General features: G+C 36.3%; 1 protein-coding gene across 6 annotated transcripts in view; it reads left to right on the top strand.

Moving 5' to 3' along the window:
• The window catches only part of TOR1AIP1 (torsin 1A interacting protein 1), a 40,628-nt gene that overhangs the window by 11,569 nt on the left and 10,522 nt on the right, over positions 1-18,537 (top strand). For all 6 annotated transcript variants that reach the window (XM_019801314.2, XM_019801313.2, XM_019801311.2 and 3 more), the window contains 5 exons: positions 6,823-6,864; positions 7,668-7,754; positions 10,893-10,949; positions 13,752-13,793; positions 14,304-14,372. In XM_019801314.2, coding sequence (XP_019656873.1) covers positions 6,823-6,864; positions 7,668-7,754; positions 10,893-10,949; positions 13,752-13,793; positions 14,304-14,372 — 297 coding nt within the window. The remainder of the gene's footprint in view (positions 1-6,822; positions 6,865-7,667; positions 7,755-10,892; positions 10,950-13,751; positions 13,794-14,303; positions 14,373-18,537) is intronic.

Raw genomic sequence — 18,537 nt, 5'->3', positions numbered from 1 at the left:
GTTTTACTACCAAATAATTTTTAAATTATGTGAAACATAATGCCCTAATATAAATGTGACTTTACCAAGGCTGCTATTGTAAATGAGTTACACTTAGAGGTTGTTGGAACCTCAGAAGCGTTCGGCCCTCTGTCTTTTCTTCATCATTAATTTTTTTTTTAAAGATTTTGTTTATTTATTTATTTGACAGAGATAGAGACAGCCAGCGAGAGAGGGAACACAAGCAGGGGGAATGGGAGAGGAAGAAGCAGGCTCCCAGCAGAGGAGCCTGATGTGGGGCTCGATCCCATAATGCCGGGATCACGCCCTGAGCCGAAGGCAGACGCTTAACCGCTGTGCCACCCAGGCGCCCCCATCATTAATTTATTCAAAAAAATTATTGAGAGAGATTTCTGGTTTCCCTCCCATTCCACATGTAAGAAGCTTGGAAGTCACCACACCATCCTAACAACAAATAAACACAACTGAAAAATCAAAAGCTCTTTTTGGATCTGTGAGAAAGAAGAAAACACAGGGCAAACTCCTGCCTCCCAGAGTGGAGAGACAAATACATATCATGGCTTCCAAAAAAGAGCAAAGACTCAAAAGTGGAGACCTCTGCAGGAACCAGTTCTGAGCTGTTACTGATGAATTGCAGGAGGCTCCATGTGGAGAAGCCTGAGAGTGAAAAATGCCAAGGGGACCTAGTCATTGTGGAGCCCCCACTGTACTGTGAGATGTACTTCCAGGAGCTCAAGCAAATCCCCATAGTAAGTAACAGAGAAGAGTCCCCCCCATCTTTGGCATTTAGAGGGGGAAAGGAATCATTTTGAAATATGTCAGAGCACTCTGTTCTTAACAAGGGCTGCCTTCAGGGCAATCTAGTTAACCGGAGCCTGACCTACTAGAGTTTCATCAGAGCCCAACTGACCTAGGGGAAGGAAAATACCCTACTCCAGGCCACTCTGGACAACCTGGAGGAAAGAAAAACATTGAGAACCACTTGTGAAGTTCACAGTTCAGAGGCATAAACTCACTGAAAGACTAAGACATACAGGACTATGGAACCCTTTCCCTCCCCGCAGACCTCATCACCACGTTACTAAAGGCCTGTGTACTAAAGGCCTGTGTTCCTTTTACCCAGTTCCTTTTACCCAGTACCTCATGTTCAGCCATCAGGACAAAATCTTGAGATTAAGATTTGGTATCTAGACATACCTAAAGGTGGGGTGCCTGATTTCGGCTCAGGTCATTATCTCAGGGTCGTGAGATAGAGCCCTGTGTCAGGCTCCGCACTGGGCATGAAGCCTGCTTAAAATTCTCTCCCTCCTCCTCTTCCCCTCACACGTGTGTGCACATGCATTTGTTCTCTCTCTCTCTCCCTCTCTCAAAAAAAGGAAAAAGACATACCAAAAGGCAGAAAACAATTTGAAGAGACAGCCAACATCAGAACCAGAAATGGCAAGAATGTTGGAGTTACAAGACCAGAAATTTAAAACAACTATGGTTAATATGCCAGAGAGTCTAATGGGTAAAGTAGACAGCAAGTACACACAGATGGACAATGTAAACAGGAGTAGAAATCCTAAGAATCAGAAGGAAATGCTAGAGATCCAAAAAAACAAAACACTAATGGAAATGAAGAATGCCTTTGGTGGACATACTAGATTGGTTATGGCTGAGGAAAACAATTCCTGTCCTAGAGGGCATATTGATAGAATACTCAAATAAATGATAATGTGGTGTGGTAGAGGTGTTAACTAATGCTGTGGTAGTGCTGATGCAGTATATAAATGTATCAAGTCAACGTGTTGCATACAAACTGACACAATGTTATGTGTCAGTTATATCTTAATTTTAAAAACTAGAATTCTCAACCAAAAGCCGAAGTAACAAGGACTGAAAAAACAACACCCAAGGGCGTACAGCTATAAAATGTGTAACACACATAATGGGAGTGCCAAAAGAAGAAAAAAGGAACAGAAGAAATACTTGATACAATAATGATTAAGAATTTCCCCCAAGTTAATGTCAGACACCAAATCACAGATTCAGGAAGCTCGGAGAACACCAAGCAGAATAAATGCAAAAAAAAAAATAATACACCTGGGTGTTTATCATTTTCAAACTACAGAAAATCAAAGATAAAACCTGAAAGAAGCTAGAGGAACAAAACACCTGACCTGTAAAGGAGCAAAGATAAGAGCTACATCCAACTTTTTTTCAGAAACCATACAAGCAAGAAGAGAGTGGAATGAATGGTTTTAAGTGTTGAGAGAAAAAAACGACCAAACTAGAATTCTGTACCTTGCAAAATTATTTTTAAAAGGTAAAGCCTTTTTGAAAGGTTTAAAAGGTTAGCCAGGCTAACCAAGGAAAAAAAGAAAGAAGAAAAGAGATAAACTAAGAAAAAATGACACAAATTACTACAGATAGAAGCAGAAGAAATACTTCCCAACTCATTCTGTGAGGCCAGCATTCCCCTAATTCCAAAAGCAGACAAACAACGAGAAAACAACTACAGATCAATATCTCATGAACACAGATGCAACAATCTTCCACAAAATATTAGCAAAATGAATCCGAACTACAAAAGGAATTAGGGGCACCTGGCTGGCTCAGTCGGTAGAGCATGCAATTCTTGATTTGGGGGTTGTGAATTCGAGCTTCACATTGCGTGTAGAGATTACTTAAAAATTTTGTTTAAGTCTTTAAAAAAAAAAAAAAAAAAGACACAACGACCAAGTAGGATTTGTCCCAGGTATACAAGGCTGGTTCGCATTTGAAAATCTATCACATCAACAAACTAAAAAAGAAAAATTACGTGATCATATTGGTAAGATGCAGAAAAAGTATATGACAGAATCCAACACTGATTGATGATAAAAATTCTCAGTAAACTAGTAATAGAGGAGATCTTTCTCAACTTTATAGCACTACAAAAAAATCTTACAGCTAACATCATAATGGTGAGAAACTGGAAGCTTTTGTATTAGTATCAGTGCTAAAAAGAAATAAGCTATCAAGCCATGAAAAGACATGAAGGAACCTAAATGTATATTTAGGTTGGCCCAGCTTGCCATTCCTTGTCAACATTGTGCTGGAAGTTCTAGCTAATGCAGTAAGACAAAAGGAAACGAAAGGTATACAGGTTGGGAAGAAGGAAAGAAAACCGTCTTTGTTAACTGGTAGCATCATCAATGTAGAAAATCTAAAAGAATGTACAAAAAACAGGAACTAATGAGAATTACAGCAATGTTACAGGATGCAAGCTTAATATACCAAAGCTAATCACTCTGCTACGTACCAGCAATGAACAAGAGAAATTTGTAAAAACAGTACAATTTACAATAGCATCCCCTCCCGAAATGAAATACTTAGGTATAAATCTAAGAAGTTATGTACAAGGTCTATATGAGAAAAATTACAAAACTGATGAATAAAATCAAAGAATTTACTTTAAAAAAAATGGAGAGATCTTCCACATTTATGGATAGGAAGACCCAGTGTTGTCAAGATGTCAGTTCTTTTCAACTTAATCTATAGATTCGGTGCATTCCCAATGAAAACCCCAACAACTTCTCTTGTAGATATTGAAAAAATGATTATATAGAGAGTCAAAAGACGCAAAATAGCCAATACAGTATGGAAGAACAAAGTAGGAGGGCTCAACTTCCAATATTTTTGGTAAAAGAATAGACAAATAGATCAATAGAATAGAATAGAGAACCCATAAATAGACCCATGTGTAGTCAACTGATCTTTGACAGAGGAACAAGGGCAAGACAATAGAGGCAAATAGAGTCTTAAATGGTACTGAAACAACTGGATCTACATGTAAAAAAAAGAATGTAGACACAGACCTTAAACCCTTTGCAAAAATTAACTCAAAATATATCACAGATCTAAATACAAATTTTTAAACTAGAAAACTCTTGGAAGATACCAGGAGAAAACCTAGAGGACTTCGGATATGGTGATGCCTCTTGAGATATAAACCAAAAACACAACCCATGAAAGAATTGGTAAGCTGAACTTCCACTGAAGTTACAAACTTCTGCTCTGCAAAAGACAATGACAGAATAACACAAGCCATAGACTGAGAGCAAATACTTGCAAATGATACATCTAATAAAGGACAGTTATCCAAAATATACAAAGAACTCTTAGAACTCAACAATAAGAAAACAACCTGATTGGAAAATGAGCCAAAGGCTTAACAGACACCTCAGCAACAGATACACAGATAACAAATATGTGAAAAGATGCTCTACATTATATGTCATCGGGGAAATGCAGTTTAAAACAAGATACCACTACATACCTATTAGAATAGCCAAAATGCAGAAAACTGACAGCACCTAATGCTAACAAGAATGTGGAGTAAGAGGAACTCATTTATTGTTATGGGGATGTAAAGTGGTATAAACACTTTGAAGACAGTTGGCTGGTTTCTTACAAAACTAAACACATTCTTACTATGTTGATCCAGCAATTACACTCCTTTATATTTACCCAAAGGAGCTGAAAACTTAATATTTACACAAAAACCTGCACACATGTTTATAGCAGCTTTATTCATAATTGCCGAAACTTGGAAGCAACCAACACATCTTTCAGTAGGTGAATGGATAAACTGGAACATCCAGAGAATGAAGAATTATTCAGTGCTAAAAAGAAATGAGCTATCAAGCCATGAAAAGACATGAAGGAACCTATATGACATTCTGGAAAAGGCAAAACTATTGAGACAGTAGTGGTGGTCAAGGATTTGGTGGTGGTGATAGTGGTGGTGGTGGTAGGGGAAAGATGAAGAGGATGGAGCACAGAGGATTTTATAGGGCATGAAAATAACTGCATGATGCCATAATGATGGATACATGTCATTATACATTTGTCTAAACCCACAGAATGTGCAACACCAAGAATGAATTGTAAGTAGGGGTCTTTGGGTGATTATAATGTGTAAATGTAGATCCATCAATGACACCACTTTTCAACAAATAGACCACTCTGGTGGGGGATGTTGATAGTATAGGTGGTTATGTATGTGTGGGGCAGGGACCATAGAGAACATCTATCTACCTTCCCCTCAATTTTGCTGTGAATCTTAAACTGCTCTTTAAAAGAAAAGAATTAATTATAAAACTAATTATCATTGCTGACTATATGCCATTATAAACGAGACTGATGCAGTGGTAGTGGGTAGTAGACTAGAAATCAGAAGAGCCTGTGTTCAAGTCCTTTTTTCATCATCTGTTCTGACACCCTTAGAAAAGTCACTTAATAGCTATGAACCTTACCTAGGAGAGTATTCCCTTATGACGTTATGGCAATCAGATTGCAGACATGAAGGGTTTTTTGAAAACTAACTAGCAGCATGCAAATATCAAGGGCTTAACTATTATTAATGTAACGACTTAAGACGTAACCACTGATTCCTAAGAAAACATCTTTTGTTTGCATGCTTTGGGATTAGTTATATGAATAAAGAAAGTAAACTGCTGTACAAAAGATGAGTACAATAATAGTTACATGCTTGGAAAACTCCAGAAAGGGAATGATAACTTTTTGTATGAAGGAAATAGTCATGAAAAAATTTTAAGAGAATAGCACTAAGGGAAGTTTGACTTTCCATTTTTCTGCTTGAAAAAATTGAGAAGACAGCCTCCTTAAAGATCCTTAAAATGGAATATAGGGGTGCCTGGGTGCCTCAGCCGTTAAGCGTCTGCCTTCGGCTCAGGTCATGATCCCAGGGTCCTGGGATGGAGCCCTGCATCGGACTCCCAGCTCAGTGGGAGGCCTGCTTCTCCCTCTCACACTCCCCTTGCTTGTGTTCCCTCTCTCACTCTCTCTGTGTCAAATAAATAAAATCTTCAAAAAAAGGGGGGGATATAATATACCAGATTCTAGCTTTTTTAGAGTAACACAGTATTATGTGCAGTTAGATTTAGTTTTTTCTTATACCAAAAATATTGGCAAATATATTTCACATGTTGATTTACAGTTGCCACTATTGTGGTAGAAGTAGTTTGACCAGTGTTACGTTAATATAATTAAACTGATCTGAAGAAAAGATTCCCAGATTCACCATATAATGTGTTGGCACTTGCCTTCCACAGTAGTTTGCCCTTTTGAAAAGCAAATAGGGGTTAAAAACATTAGAAGGAAAAGCTGAAAAGAAACAGATTTCAGCTTTGTGAGCAGTCTGATTCATGCTACTTCTCAAATGATCACTCAATATTTTAGCCCAGGTATGCAATGCCACATTTGGGTTTATCTCCCTTTAATAAATATGTTTCAGAATAGCCCATGTACAAATACTACATTTAAAATTTGTTTGGTATATTTTGCTCATTTATCTTTGCCCAGATTCTCTGGCTCTGAGGAATACTGGTGTTCATGAACTTGCTGGAGCTAGAGTTTCTTTCCCTCTTTCTTCCTTTTTGGATATATCAGTGTGCGATAAAGAACTGGTTCGTCAGTTCTACCAAGATGGTGGGTTTCTTAAGAGTGTAGGGAATCTGGCAAAAGGAGAATGAGAATACAGTTCATCTATATAGGGACTGGAATGTTTGTCATTGGAAAATTTAATGTTTTCTGCAAACAGGTTACATTTTAGAATACAAATGGACCTGTGGCTGAAGGAATAATAAACTTCCTGATTCTAGTTTGTATCAGACTTATTTCTGAAATAACCTAGAGGGAAATAATATATAAATTTTTTTTAAAAAAGCTTAGTTGGTCTGTCTTTATATTCACTTTGCTAAATTATGTGCTCTTGTTTATTCCTGAACTTTAGCTTTTGACGTTGTATATGACATGTCTGCTTTTCTTTTCTAGAAGCCACTGGTGTCCAACAGAAGGTCAATTTTTCTGAAGGAGGTATTCTCTTTTAAAATATTCTAAGTCTTTTTTTCCCTATTAACATGAGGTGTAATTTTGACAGGTACTTAAGAGAGAGCAGAAAATAGTGTATTTTTCTTCAGAAAAAAAAAAATCCATGCTTACCTGAACTCATAATTACGCAGGTAAAATAGGATAGAGTGAGCGATTCTATATGCATTTTAAGCATCTTTTGTTTGAGTTAATAATTTTAAGCAAAGTTAATAAAAGAAGATTTTGGCATATGCTCGGCTTTGACTATGGTATTAAAATAATCATTTTTCCAAATTCTCATAATCAGTCTGTAAATAGTATAGTAAAATTTAGTCTGTTTTAGAACCCACCATAATCTAAGGTTACCTGCATAATGAAATGTTTGTATATGGGTGTATGTGTACATCCCCCTTGCAGAAACACAGATGGACATTTATAAATGTGTGCATATTCTAATCTTGTCTGAATTTACACACAGACCAAATGTAGTTCCCCCATAAGGTAGAATTTTCCCACTATTTTGCTCATTTGTTTTCTGTTTGACTACAGTAAAGCCTCAGAATATAATCTTGTAGATATTACTCTGAATATTTGTTTGAGATACAATTATGTGCCTCAGAGAACATTAATGAGCTCAATTTTAGCTTACATGAAAAATAGTAATCCAGAATAATAAGCGCAATAAATAGCAATTCTATATCTGATAATTAGAGAGGCTTCATTTTAGTGTTGAATTACTTGTTTTTTAATCTAGATCTTTAGAGCCTTAGAATAAAGACTATACTAGTGTATTATTTACTTCTTTTTAGGAGAAACTGAACAGGATGATCAAGACAGCTCTGACAGTGATATTACTACTGCTAAGGTCAGATCCGGGGATTCTCTTGATTTTGGAGGTAACATTGCTTTATATACATATGACTTTATCTTAGGAGCTGCCTTTTTAGTTTAAATATAAAGGTATTTGTGGATTTGCTTTTTAAAGAAATACTTCCAAGTATTTTATAAAAACTACTTTTTAAAAGGTTGTGTTCCATTTAATATTTATTAAAATTACTGATTTCATTGTGCATCTAATTAGTAATGTAATGCCATGTAATAGCTAAATAAGTCACTTTTTAGCCTACTTTGATATTTATGGAATATAAGATATTTTTTGTGCTCAAAAGAAGAGTTATTTGTAGTTTTGTTTTGTTTTTTTTTTTAATGGTATAGGGATTGACGCCTGGGTGACTCAGTAGGTTAAGCATCTGACTTGAGCTCCGATTATGATCCCAGGGTCCTGGAATTAAGCCCCATGCCGGGTTCCTTTCTTAGCAGGAAGTCTGCTTGTCCCTCTCCCTCTGCCCCTCACTCCCCTTGTGTACTCGCGCGCGCGCGCGTGTGTGTGTGTGTCTATGTGTATGCACACACTCGCTCTCTTTCCTTCTCTCTCAAATAAATAAATAAAATATTTTTTAAAATGTTTTAAATGTTATAGAGAAACTAATTTCATTGGCATTGGTACTCATTAACACTATCAGGGATGTTAGCTTTTAGGAAGTTTTAATATACCTGGGTAATTGCTTTTATCTCTGGATTGTTCAAATTCACACCAGCTCATTAATAACAGTTTATGATTGTTCACGTGAATTTGTGTTTTATTAAAGGAAAGAATTGACTGAAGAGAAAAAAAAATACCAATTGAGGCTTAAGAGGGTGCCGAACCAATTTGTAAACTCTGTAAAAAGTGAATAATTTTATATTTTAGTCCTATAGAAGAGTTAATTCTCCACTTCCCCTCACCACTTCTTGAGAATTTCCATAGTTCCTGTTTTACTTCATCATTCTGTTTTAAAAATAAGCTCATAAGCCGGTTTATGGGCATTTGGTATTCCCTATATTTCCCACCCTTCCTCATTTCCCCCCGTTCTTTCTTTTTTTTTTTTTTTCAAAGATTTTATGTATTTATTCGATAGAGATAGAGACAGCCAGCGAGAGAGGGAACACAAGCAAGGGGAGTGGGAGAGGAAGAAGCAGGCTCATAGTGGAAGAGCCTGACGTGGGGCCTCGATCCCACAATGCCGGGATCACGCCCTGAGCCGAAGGCAGACGCTTAACCGCTGTGCCACCCAGGTGCCCCTCCCCGTTCTTTCTTGATACAGAAATCCCAAAGGAGATATGCACCATTCTAGCATAGTGGTTAAGAACATGGGCTCTGAAGCCAGAATCCCTGGGTTTCACTCCTCCACTACTAGGTTGGTGCCGTCAGGCCATTGTTTAACATCTGTGTTCCTCAATTTCCTCATCTGGGTTGTTAAGAGGTTAAATTAATTCACATGTGCAAGCACCTAGAAAGTACCTGTCATGTAGTAAACCCTTAAATTAGTTTTGGTATATGTACACACAAAGCTCTAAAAATTAGAGACTGATTAAGCCATTCATATAGCCAATAATTTGATGCCATTGCTACCAGCATATAGCTCTTCAAAACTACATAAACCACAGGCTCTGTGATCCCTTTAGAATTCTAATAAATTCTTGGGGCGCCTGGGTGGCACAGCAGTTAAGCGTCTGCCTTCAGCTCAGGGTGTGGTCCCGGCGTTGTGGGATCGAGCCCCACATCAGACTCCTCCGCTATGAGCCTGCTTCTTCCTCTCCCACTCCCCCTGCTTGAGTTCCCTCTCTCGCTGGCTGTCTCTGTCTCTGTCACATAAATAAATAAAATCTTTAAAAAAAAAAAGAATTCTAATAAATTCTTAATGAAGCACATACCCGCTTGCAGAAGAAAACTCTAAAGAACAAAAAGGGGAGCACATTAAGAAGAATACAGATCTTCCTGGATTATTTTCTGGGCTCATTATCACCAAAGAGGTACAAGAAGAAACAAATGAGTCAAGGGGACAAAAAGAGAGAGAGGGGGGCAAATCGGGAAGCAGATTCTTAACTATAGAGAACAGTCTGACCAGAGGGGAGGTGGGTTGGGGGATGGGTGAAACAGGTGATGTGGATTAAGGAGTGCACTTGCTGTGATGACCACAGGGGATTGTATGAAAGTGTTAAATAACTTCATTGTACATCTGAAACTAATACTATACCGTATGTTAACTAACTGGAATTTAAATAAAAACAAAAAAGTTCCATTGGAGTGCAGGAAGAAGATATTAGAATTTCATATATATTTATATTTTATTTCATCCATTTAAAATGTCTTTTTAGTTTATAATAAATGCAACACATTAGTTTATATATTATTTCAGTAATACATGTATATGTTTTTGAGATTGATGCTCAAATTTTTTTAGTAATAGGAATACAGTAACAAAAATATTTAGCTACCACCCCGAATATGTCAAATGTTCCTGCTTCCGAGGTAACAATCTGATCGCTTTTGAACAGGTTTAGTTATGATTTCCATTTTTATATGAAAACACATTTTTTAAAGAGTAGACTAAAATATATAATGTATTGGCCACTTACAAGAAAATTTTGAGGCAAAATGAGGTATTAATGATTTCAAGAAGATCCATTATAAACTTTCAAAATGTTCCCCAGCTCAAAGCTTGTATTATCTCCCTTGCCTCATGCCATGTTCTATATCTTAAATTTTTTTCTTTAGAAAGTGGTTAGGCAAAGAGATAATTAATTTTTTAGATACAACATGACTTTAATTTTAAAAATAAATTGTGCACCCAAGTGTTGAATTCCCTGGGGTTTTACTGACTATCTTTGCTCCTTTGATTACTCATTGTTCTCTTATAAAATGTGCATTTATTTATTTATTTATTTATTTTAAGATTTTATTTATTTTATTCGGCAGAGATAGAGACAGCCAGCGAGAGAGGGAACACAAGCAGGGGGAGTGGGAGAGGAAGAAGCAGGCTCATAGCAGAAGAGCCTGATGTGGGGCTCGATCCCATAACGCCGGGATCACGCCCTGAGCTGAAGGCAGACGCTTAACCGCTGTGCCACCCAGGCGCCCCATAAAATGTGCATTTAAAAAGTATACTGTACTTTATAAGGTACTATATTTACTTTTGTTGTTGTATTTTTAGATCAGACCACCAGATCGTCCAGTCAATATCCAGAATCATTTTGGCAGTCATCACAAAGTAAGTAAAACCATGTCCTCAAAGTCTACCTGTGTGTGTGGTCAAATGCTGTTTTTATTTTTGAAGATCCTCTTTTCCAATTTCCAACACTTCCATGAAGTGTTGAAAAAGAGGTCTAGTGAATGCTAAAAAACTCATCCAGCATCTTGAATTTGCTTCATCTCTGTGCTCAAGCTTGAATTTGATTTTAAAAAACAAGAATCTGCGTTCCATGACTTGTTGAATGTCCTTGCTGCCCATATAAATTTGTTGACTGTTTTTAGTTTAATTTAACTATTGTAGTTTGAGCCTATTTATATGGACATATTCTAATAAGGATGTAAATTTTATATGTAGTATGATTTGAGCTGTATTGGAAAAGTTTGGAAGGTTGGATAAGTAATAAACCAAGGTATAGTAAAAAGTTAATGATAAGCTAGGTGGTAGGTATATAAAAATCTTACAGCATCACTTACAATCTTGAAAATTTTCACAATGTGTTGAGAAAATATAACAAAAGAAAAGATTGGAAAGATACTAAAGTGCTAATAACAATGATTTGTTCAGGATGGTGAAATAATTGGTGACATTTTTTTTTTCCCTTCTGTATTTTGCAGATTACCTGCAGTGGATATGTATTTCTTAGGTTAAGCAGAATGATACTGTTTTTCTTTTTCATTTTTAAATCAGGTCCCAGAATTTGAGTTAATTATTAATCAGCCTAAAATATCTTTGTATATAAAATCTTCAAGGGCTTTTTTCCTTTTCACATCACCTTTTTTGAATTATTTATTTATTTATTTTTAAAGATTTTAGTTCTTTATTTGTCAGAGAGAGAGAGAGCAGCGCACAAGCAGGGGGAGTGGCAAGCAGAGGGAGACGCAGGGTTCCCACTGAGCAAGCTCAGGGTTCCCACTGAGCTGGATTTGGGACTCAATCCTGGGACCCTGGAATCATGACCTGAGCTGAAGGCAGACACTTTTTTTTTTTTTTTTAAAGATTTTATTTATTCATTCGACAGAGATAGAGACAGCCAGCGAGAGAGGGAACACAAGCAGGGGGAGTGGGAGAGGAAGAAGCAGGCTCATAGCGGAGGAGCCTGATGTGGGGCTCGATCCCATAACGCCGGATCACGCCCTGAGCCGAAGGCAGACGCTCAACTGCTGTGCCACCCAGGCGCCCCTGAAGGCAGACACTTAACTGACTGAGCCAGCCAGGCGCCCCATGAGATTGTTTTTAAAGGAAAAGTCTTTAGAAATCTGTTATGTAATCACTATATTTATAGAATTCCACTTTATTTCATTTTATCTATATTTAGTTTTTAGAAGGTTCTGGGTTTGAACTTAAAACTGCGATAAAACAAAAGCCACTGAGACACAAAAATAAATCATTTGTGGAAAATTACTTGCTGAATCATCTTATATCTTTGTCCTTTGTTATACTGCATTTTTGATTTTTGGAAGCTCTTGAAAGTATCTCCCTATATAAATTATGCTACATGCATACAGTGGAATACTTTTTAGTTATGAAAAATGAGTACTTTGTATACTAATGAATAGGTGATCAAGATATATATCCTTAAATCTAAGATGCCATTATTTTATGTGTCACTGAGAAAGATAAACCATCCAGTTAAACTATGACATATTCTTGATTATAAGATACAAACGTAAGTCAGGGGTGTTTTTGAAAAGTACTTCTTGGGGTGCCTGGGTGGCTCAGTTGGTTAAGGGTCTGATCTTGGTTTCGGCTCAGGTCATGATCTCAGGGTTGTAGGATTGAGCCGCATGTTGGGCTCTGCACTCAGCGCAGTTTGTTTGAGATTCTATCCTCTCCTTCCACTTCTGTCCTCACCCCTCCCATGCTGCTCCCTCCCCACCCCTTCACATGCACATATGCTCTCAAATAAATAAATAAATCTTAAAAAAAAAAAAAAAGTACTTCTTAAAAACCATGAAAGACATTTTAAAAAGCATGTGTCTACTTTTTTTAAAAAAAGTATTTTGTTGGTATAGACCGAAAACAAATCTGAAAGAATATTCATATGTCTTAATCACCATGGTATTCCTGTACATAGTAGGCACTTAATAAATATTTATGAATTTTTTAAGTTATATATTTCTAGAATGTTTTATTTCTTTTACAGCTGGCATATTTTGCATTTGTATGCAGGAAAAAAACTGAAAAATTTATAGTGACACTTGTATCAGTGGGTAGAAATAACTCATTTCTTTAGGGCAGATTTGGAAATTTACTTTGTTATGATTGTTTGAAATATCATTTCTAATCGTCCCATTGTATCATTTTACAATTGTCCTTAGATACCATCCCAAAACAAAAATTAGCATCTTTCTCTTCATAACTATTTTGCAATGCCCACAACGTTGCTTACATAGTATAAACATATATGGACTGCCTAGGTTTATATCTCAGCCCTACTACCTATAGATATGTAATCTTGAGCAAATGATCAATTTCAGTGCCCTTATTTGTAAATAGGAATAATGGTACCAACCACATAAAGTGTGAGAATTAAATTATACTTCATACCTGGTAAGCATTCAGTACACGCAGCCATTATTTTGATGGTATTGATCCTAAAGTTGACTTATTATTATCCAAATCTTGAATACTTTGAAGTTTAGAAATGGGGAAAGAATGGATGCATCACCTATGTTTGGGACTGATGAAAGAAAGGTTTGATTTTTGTGGGGATTTTTTTTGTTTATAGTATCCATATTATACAAGTACAATGTCTATGCAGTATCTTCACTGTACCTACTTCCAAGTATTGTATGACTCTATCTTTGTTTTCTGTTTTAGGTCGAGACTTCATAACTCTTGATAAGCAACCTTCCGTGCTAAGTAAGTGGTTGGTTGTCTGTTCTTTTATCAGTCAAGTAATTTTGACTTTGTCAATTTTGGATTTGAATTAGGCTTTTAGATTATTTTACCCTCTGCCTTTTAGTCCCACCACACATTGGTACCAAATGTGTAATTACATGGGAATGTGTTTAGGACTATTTTACCTAAAGTAACTTATTTACAAGAATAAATGGTTAACTTTGTTCTTCTTAAGTAATATTGAAATCAAATTCAAGTATTATTGAATTCAGTCATTCTCAGACCAGAACAAAGGACTTGTGCATAGTTTTGTCTATTAGGTGATTATATATTTATTTGCTGCTTATTTTGCTGTAAGTAGGGTTCACCCTTCACTGGTAGATCCTTTAACTTTATCTTTTACTTCTGAACCTATTGCTTTTGTTGTTTTCCTCCCCAAATGTGTTTTGCCTTTCTGATAAATTTACCTTGTAAATTTGTATACATTTCAAAGTATGTGAAATGATATCTTGATATATGTATTTGCTTCAGGCTCGGGATATCAAAAAACCCCTCAAGAATGGTTTGAACAACCCACAAGAAGGAGGGCTAGGATACATAGTAAGTTGATAAATCTCTACTTATTATTGAAGTAATTTTAAGTTTATTTGCTTGCTGTTTTTCTTTATTATTCAACATACAAAAATATTTAGTTCTTCAGATAGGCATTTAGATTGTGATTTCATTAATAAAGAACAGCTATGATCACTAGTTATTTCCATCTGCTTGGAGGAGCAGGAGAAGGTCTGGATGTAAAGTGTAAATTGTGGTGTGAGAAAGCCAGTGGATCATGGGTCTAAGCTTCACAAGTTGTCAGCTCTGTCTAGCAGCAGTCCAGTCTGTACATGATCATGAAATTCTACTCTCTTGACAGTACCTGTTTTTTATTTGTAGTAGACTTTGTTTACTTTTATATAAATAACTACTTAGAGCAACTCTGCCTGCCCATTATATTAAGTAATAAAGGTTGAAACCTACAAATAGTATATTCATGTTTAGGTTTAGGGTGGATTAAATGTCACAGAATTTGAGAAATACCATAGATAGATGTGATGAAATAATCATGCTTTGAATTCAGTGTTTATCATAATTTCTGTAGCTGTGTCCACATTAAATCTTGACTGTGTTAAAAAAAAAAAAAGTCACCCTTAACCTTTTATCCCTTGTTTATTCATCTAACCACAATAAATCTCAAGGTCATTAGGTATTCCCTTACTTTTATTTAGATAATATAAAAATCCCCACATATCTCTTGCTCAAGAAATGACTAACTGTAGGGGGGCTCCTGGCTGGCTCAGTTGGTAGAGCGTGTGACTCTTGATCTCGGGGTTGTGAGTTCAAGCCCCATGTTGGATGTAGAGGTTACTTGAAAATAAAATCTTAACCAAAAAAAAAAAAAAAATCACGAACTGTAATAGGACAAAATTACCTTGTGGTAAACAAACCTCTGGCTTCATTTTTCCATCAGCAAAGTAATGACGGTCACAATTCATTCTTTCCCACCAGTGAAGTTTTATCCCACATGTGAGTTCTTCAGCTGTCTAAAACTGAAATAACATTCTGTCCTTGCTTTGTTGTTGGCTGTCATTCCTTATTGTTGTATGTACCTTGCTATCAGAAAACCATTTCTTCTTACAGTTTGCTCTTTCTGACCTATTATAATTAGGAAGGCAAATATTAATTATTTAGCTTACTAAGATTATGTTTATAACAAGTATCAAAAATTAAAACTTATGGGGCACCTGAGTGGCTCAGTTGGTTAAGTGTCTGACTCTTGACTTTGGCTCAGGTCATGATCTCAGGGTTGTGAGATGGAGCCCTGCGTCAAGCTCCATCCCGGGTGTGAAGCCTACTTAGGATTCTCTCTCTTCCTCTGCTCCTCCCCACCCCCTCTCTCTCCCTCCCACCCTCTCTTTCTCTAAGAAAGAAAAAAGAAAAGGGGTGCCTGGGTGGCTCAGTCAGTCAAATGTCTGCTTGCAGCTCAGGTCATGATCTCAGGGTCCTGGGATCAAGCCCCACGTCAGGGTTCCCTGCTCTGTGGGAAGCCTGCTTCTCCCTCTCTCTGCCTGCTGCTCCCTCTGGTTGTGCTCTCTCTCTGTCAAATAAATAAATAAAATCTTAAAAAAAAAAATTAAAACTTTATACATCTGAGAAATATACTCTTGGAAGTAAAAATGGATGAGCTTAAGCATATACACTCTGAAAAACTCAGAGGACACCTGGGTAGCTCAGTCAGTTAAGCGTCTGCCTTAGGCTCCGGTCATTGTCCCAGGGTCCTGGGATCAGGTCCCGCGTCGGGCTCCCTGCTCAGGGGGTCTGCTTCTCCTTCCACCTCTCCCTGCTGCTCATGATCTCTCTCTCGCTCACTCTCTTTCTCAGGTAAATAATAAAATCTTAAAAAAAAAAAAAAAAAAAAGCTCAGAGACTTGCTACGTTATTTCTTAGTTCTTAACTATATATTCTGGGTAATTAATAGCAGATACACTTCTTCCAGATAAATGTAGTACACATTGTTACCAAAAAATGTTTATATGATTTTTATCTCCTCTGATAAGACACTGTGCAAATGCAATGCAAAAGGGAAAATAATTATATTTAAGATCTGATTAGAATGTAGAAGTAGATCTTTTTAGTTGCTAAATTGATAGCTAAGTCTTAGTACTTTATCTGTTTGCATCCCTATTCTGTCTTAACTTAGTGCACATATTATTATGGCTATACAAACCAATAGCCATGTACCATATAGAGAGACTTTTGAGAGTTATATAGAAATTATATGCCAGAAATTTGCATAATAAGGTGCAGATAACAGAATTTTTAGACCTTTGACCACATGAGGACTTTAAGATAAGAACAGTGAACACGGAGAAATATTTTCAATAGAAGTGGAAGGCTGCAGTGATTGTCATACAGCCTTACAGATTCCTTTTCAATCCAAGACCATTTTTTAAAAAATTGTTTGCTTAGCATTCTGAATTTCATATTTCATTAAGTTTATATTTCTGCCTGCTTTAGTGAGAAAAAAAATTAATTTTTAGCTTTAAGTGTTCAAGAGCCTGGGATTTTAGATCCTTATTGTCATCGCATGTTAGCACCAGTTTCCTGGGTAGATAGTTTCCAGTTTGGGTTTCTGCCTGTGTGCTAACCTTTTGGGGAAGATGGTACCACTGTGCTTATTTTTCCTATTTCCCAGGTGATAAAACAGTGAGAATAGGGAAGAGTTTCTGTGGAGAGGTCAGACCTCTGAGTCAGTGCTTCATCAGTATATATGCTTTGGAACCTGTCTCTGGTGCAGAGACACGAAAGAGAGTTTGGAGTTAGAGCTCCAGTCCCCACTCTTCTACTTACTCATTGAGTGATCTTGGTAAAGCCATTTAACCTTTGTGAACCTCAGTTTTCTTACCTTCAAAGTAGGGACAATTGTGCCTATAACCAGGTTATTCTAATTAGCTTACTATATATGAACACAGCTTTTTAAGTCTCAATAACAAATGAATAATTACTATTATCTAGTGTTAAAATATGTTGTGTAACAATGATAACTATGAAAGATTCATGCCCTCTGCCCTTGACTTTTATAGGGTGATTGATTGTTACTGTACTCTTCAGACCGGAAAATGTTGAGCTTTATCTTTTGTGTGTTTGCTTTTAAGGAATTTGTCACTATTTCTAATAATATTTTTAATAAGAGGGATAGAGATTATCTTAGAGAATGCTCTGCCTGAGCAGTAGGTAGCTTGCTAAGTTTGTGTTCTGTGAATTTTATAAATATTACATGTTATATAAAAACTGTTGTTTAGCTATCCCTCATCATTAAAATCATCACAGAAGAGCTCTTAACAGAATTTTCATATATTATCTCATTTGATCTTTGCAACCATGAAGTAAGATATTCAAGATAAACATTATCTTGATGGATTTTGTTTTTTTCTAAGACAATTGTATTATGTTACACATGACTGCAGGTTCCTCTACTTGCCATCCTCATATAATAACTTTTTTAGTCATCTTATTAAAGTATTATTGGCATGCATTTAATGTATACAGCTCAGTGTGCTTGGAGGTAAGTATACATTTGGGAAACCATGACCACATTCTATGCTATAAGCATATCACCTCCAAAAGTTTCCTCCCACCCTCTTTATATATTATTATGTGTGTGTATGATAAGAGCACTTAACTAAAGATCTACCCTCTTGGCAAATTTTTAAATATACAGTACAGTATTGTTAACTATAGGTACTGTGCTTTACAGTAGATTTCTAGGACTTACTCATCTTGTATAACTGAAACTGTACCCTTTAATACCTCCTCATTTTCCCCTTCCCCCAGCAACCACCATTCTACTACTCTCTGCTTCTGTGAATTTGACTGTTTTAGATTCCTCATAAAATGAATTTTCTGTCAGAACCTACAACCCTGTTGTCTTATATGATACAAAACATAGTAGATTTAATATGTATTATTAACGCTGACCATTAAAAATGAGAAGATAATGTGAAAAAGAAATTTGTATTTATTTACAGGTATAATGATTCATAAATTGATAATGAAGAAGCAGTATGACTGTTTTATGGTACCCTAGTGTGGTTGATTGCTTCATAGTAGCCTGGCCTGTACACTAATAAATGGGTCATTATAAAATTTCTATAGCATACAGTATTACAGTCATTTCATAATACAGTATTGGAAACAGAGTTACTTCTTTAAAAACATTTACCTGTGA

The sequence above is a fragment of the Ailuropoda melanoleuca genome, chromosome 8 (genome assembly GCF_002007445.2).
Source record: "Ailuropoda melanoleuca isolate Jingjing chromosome 8, ASM200744v2, whole genome shotgun sequence".
Taxonomy (NCBI): Eukaryota; Metazoa; Chordata; class Mammalia; order Carnivora; family Ursidae; genus Ailuropoda; species Ailuropoda melanoleuca.
Note: the sequence above shows the minus strand (reverse complement) of the source record. Positions and strands in the feature narration are given on the sequence as shown.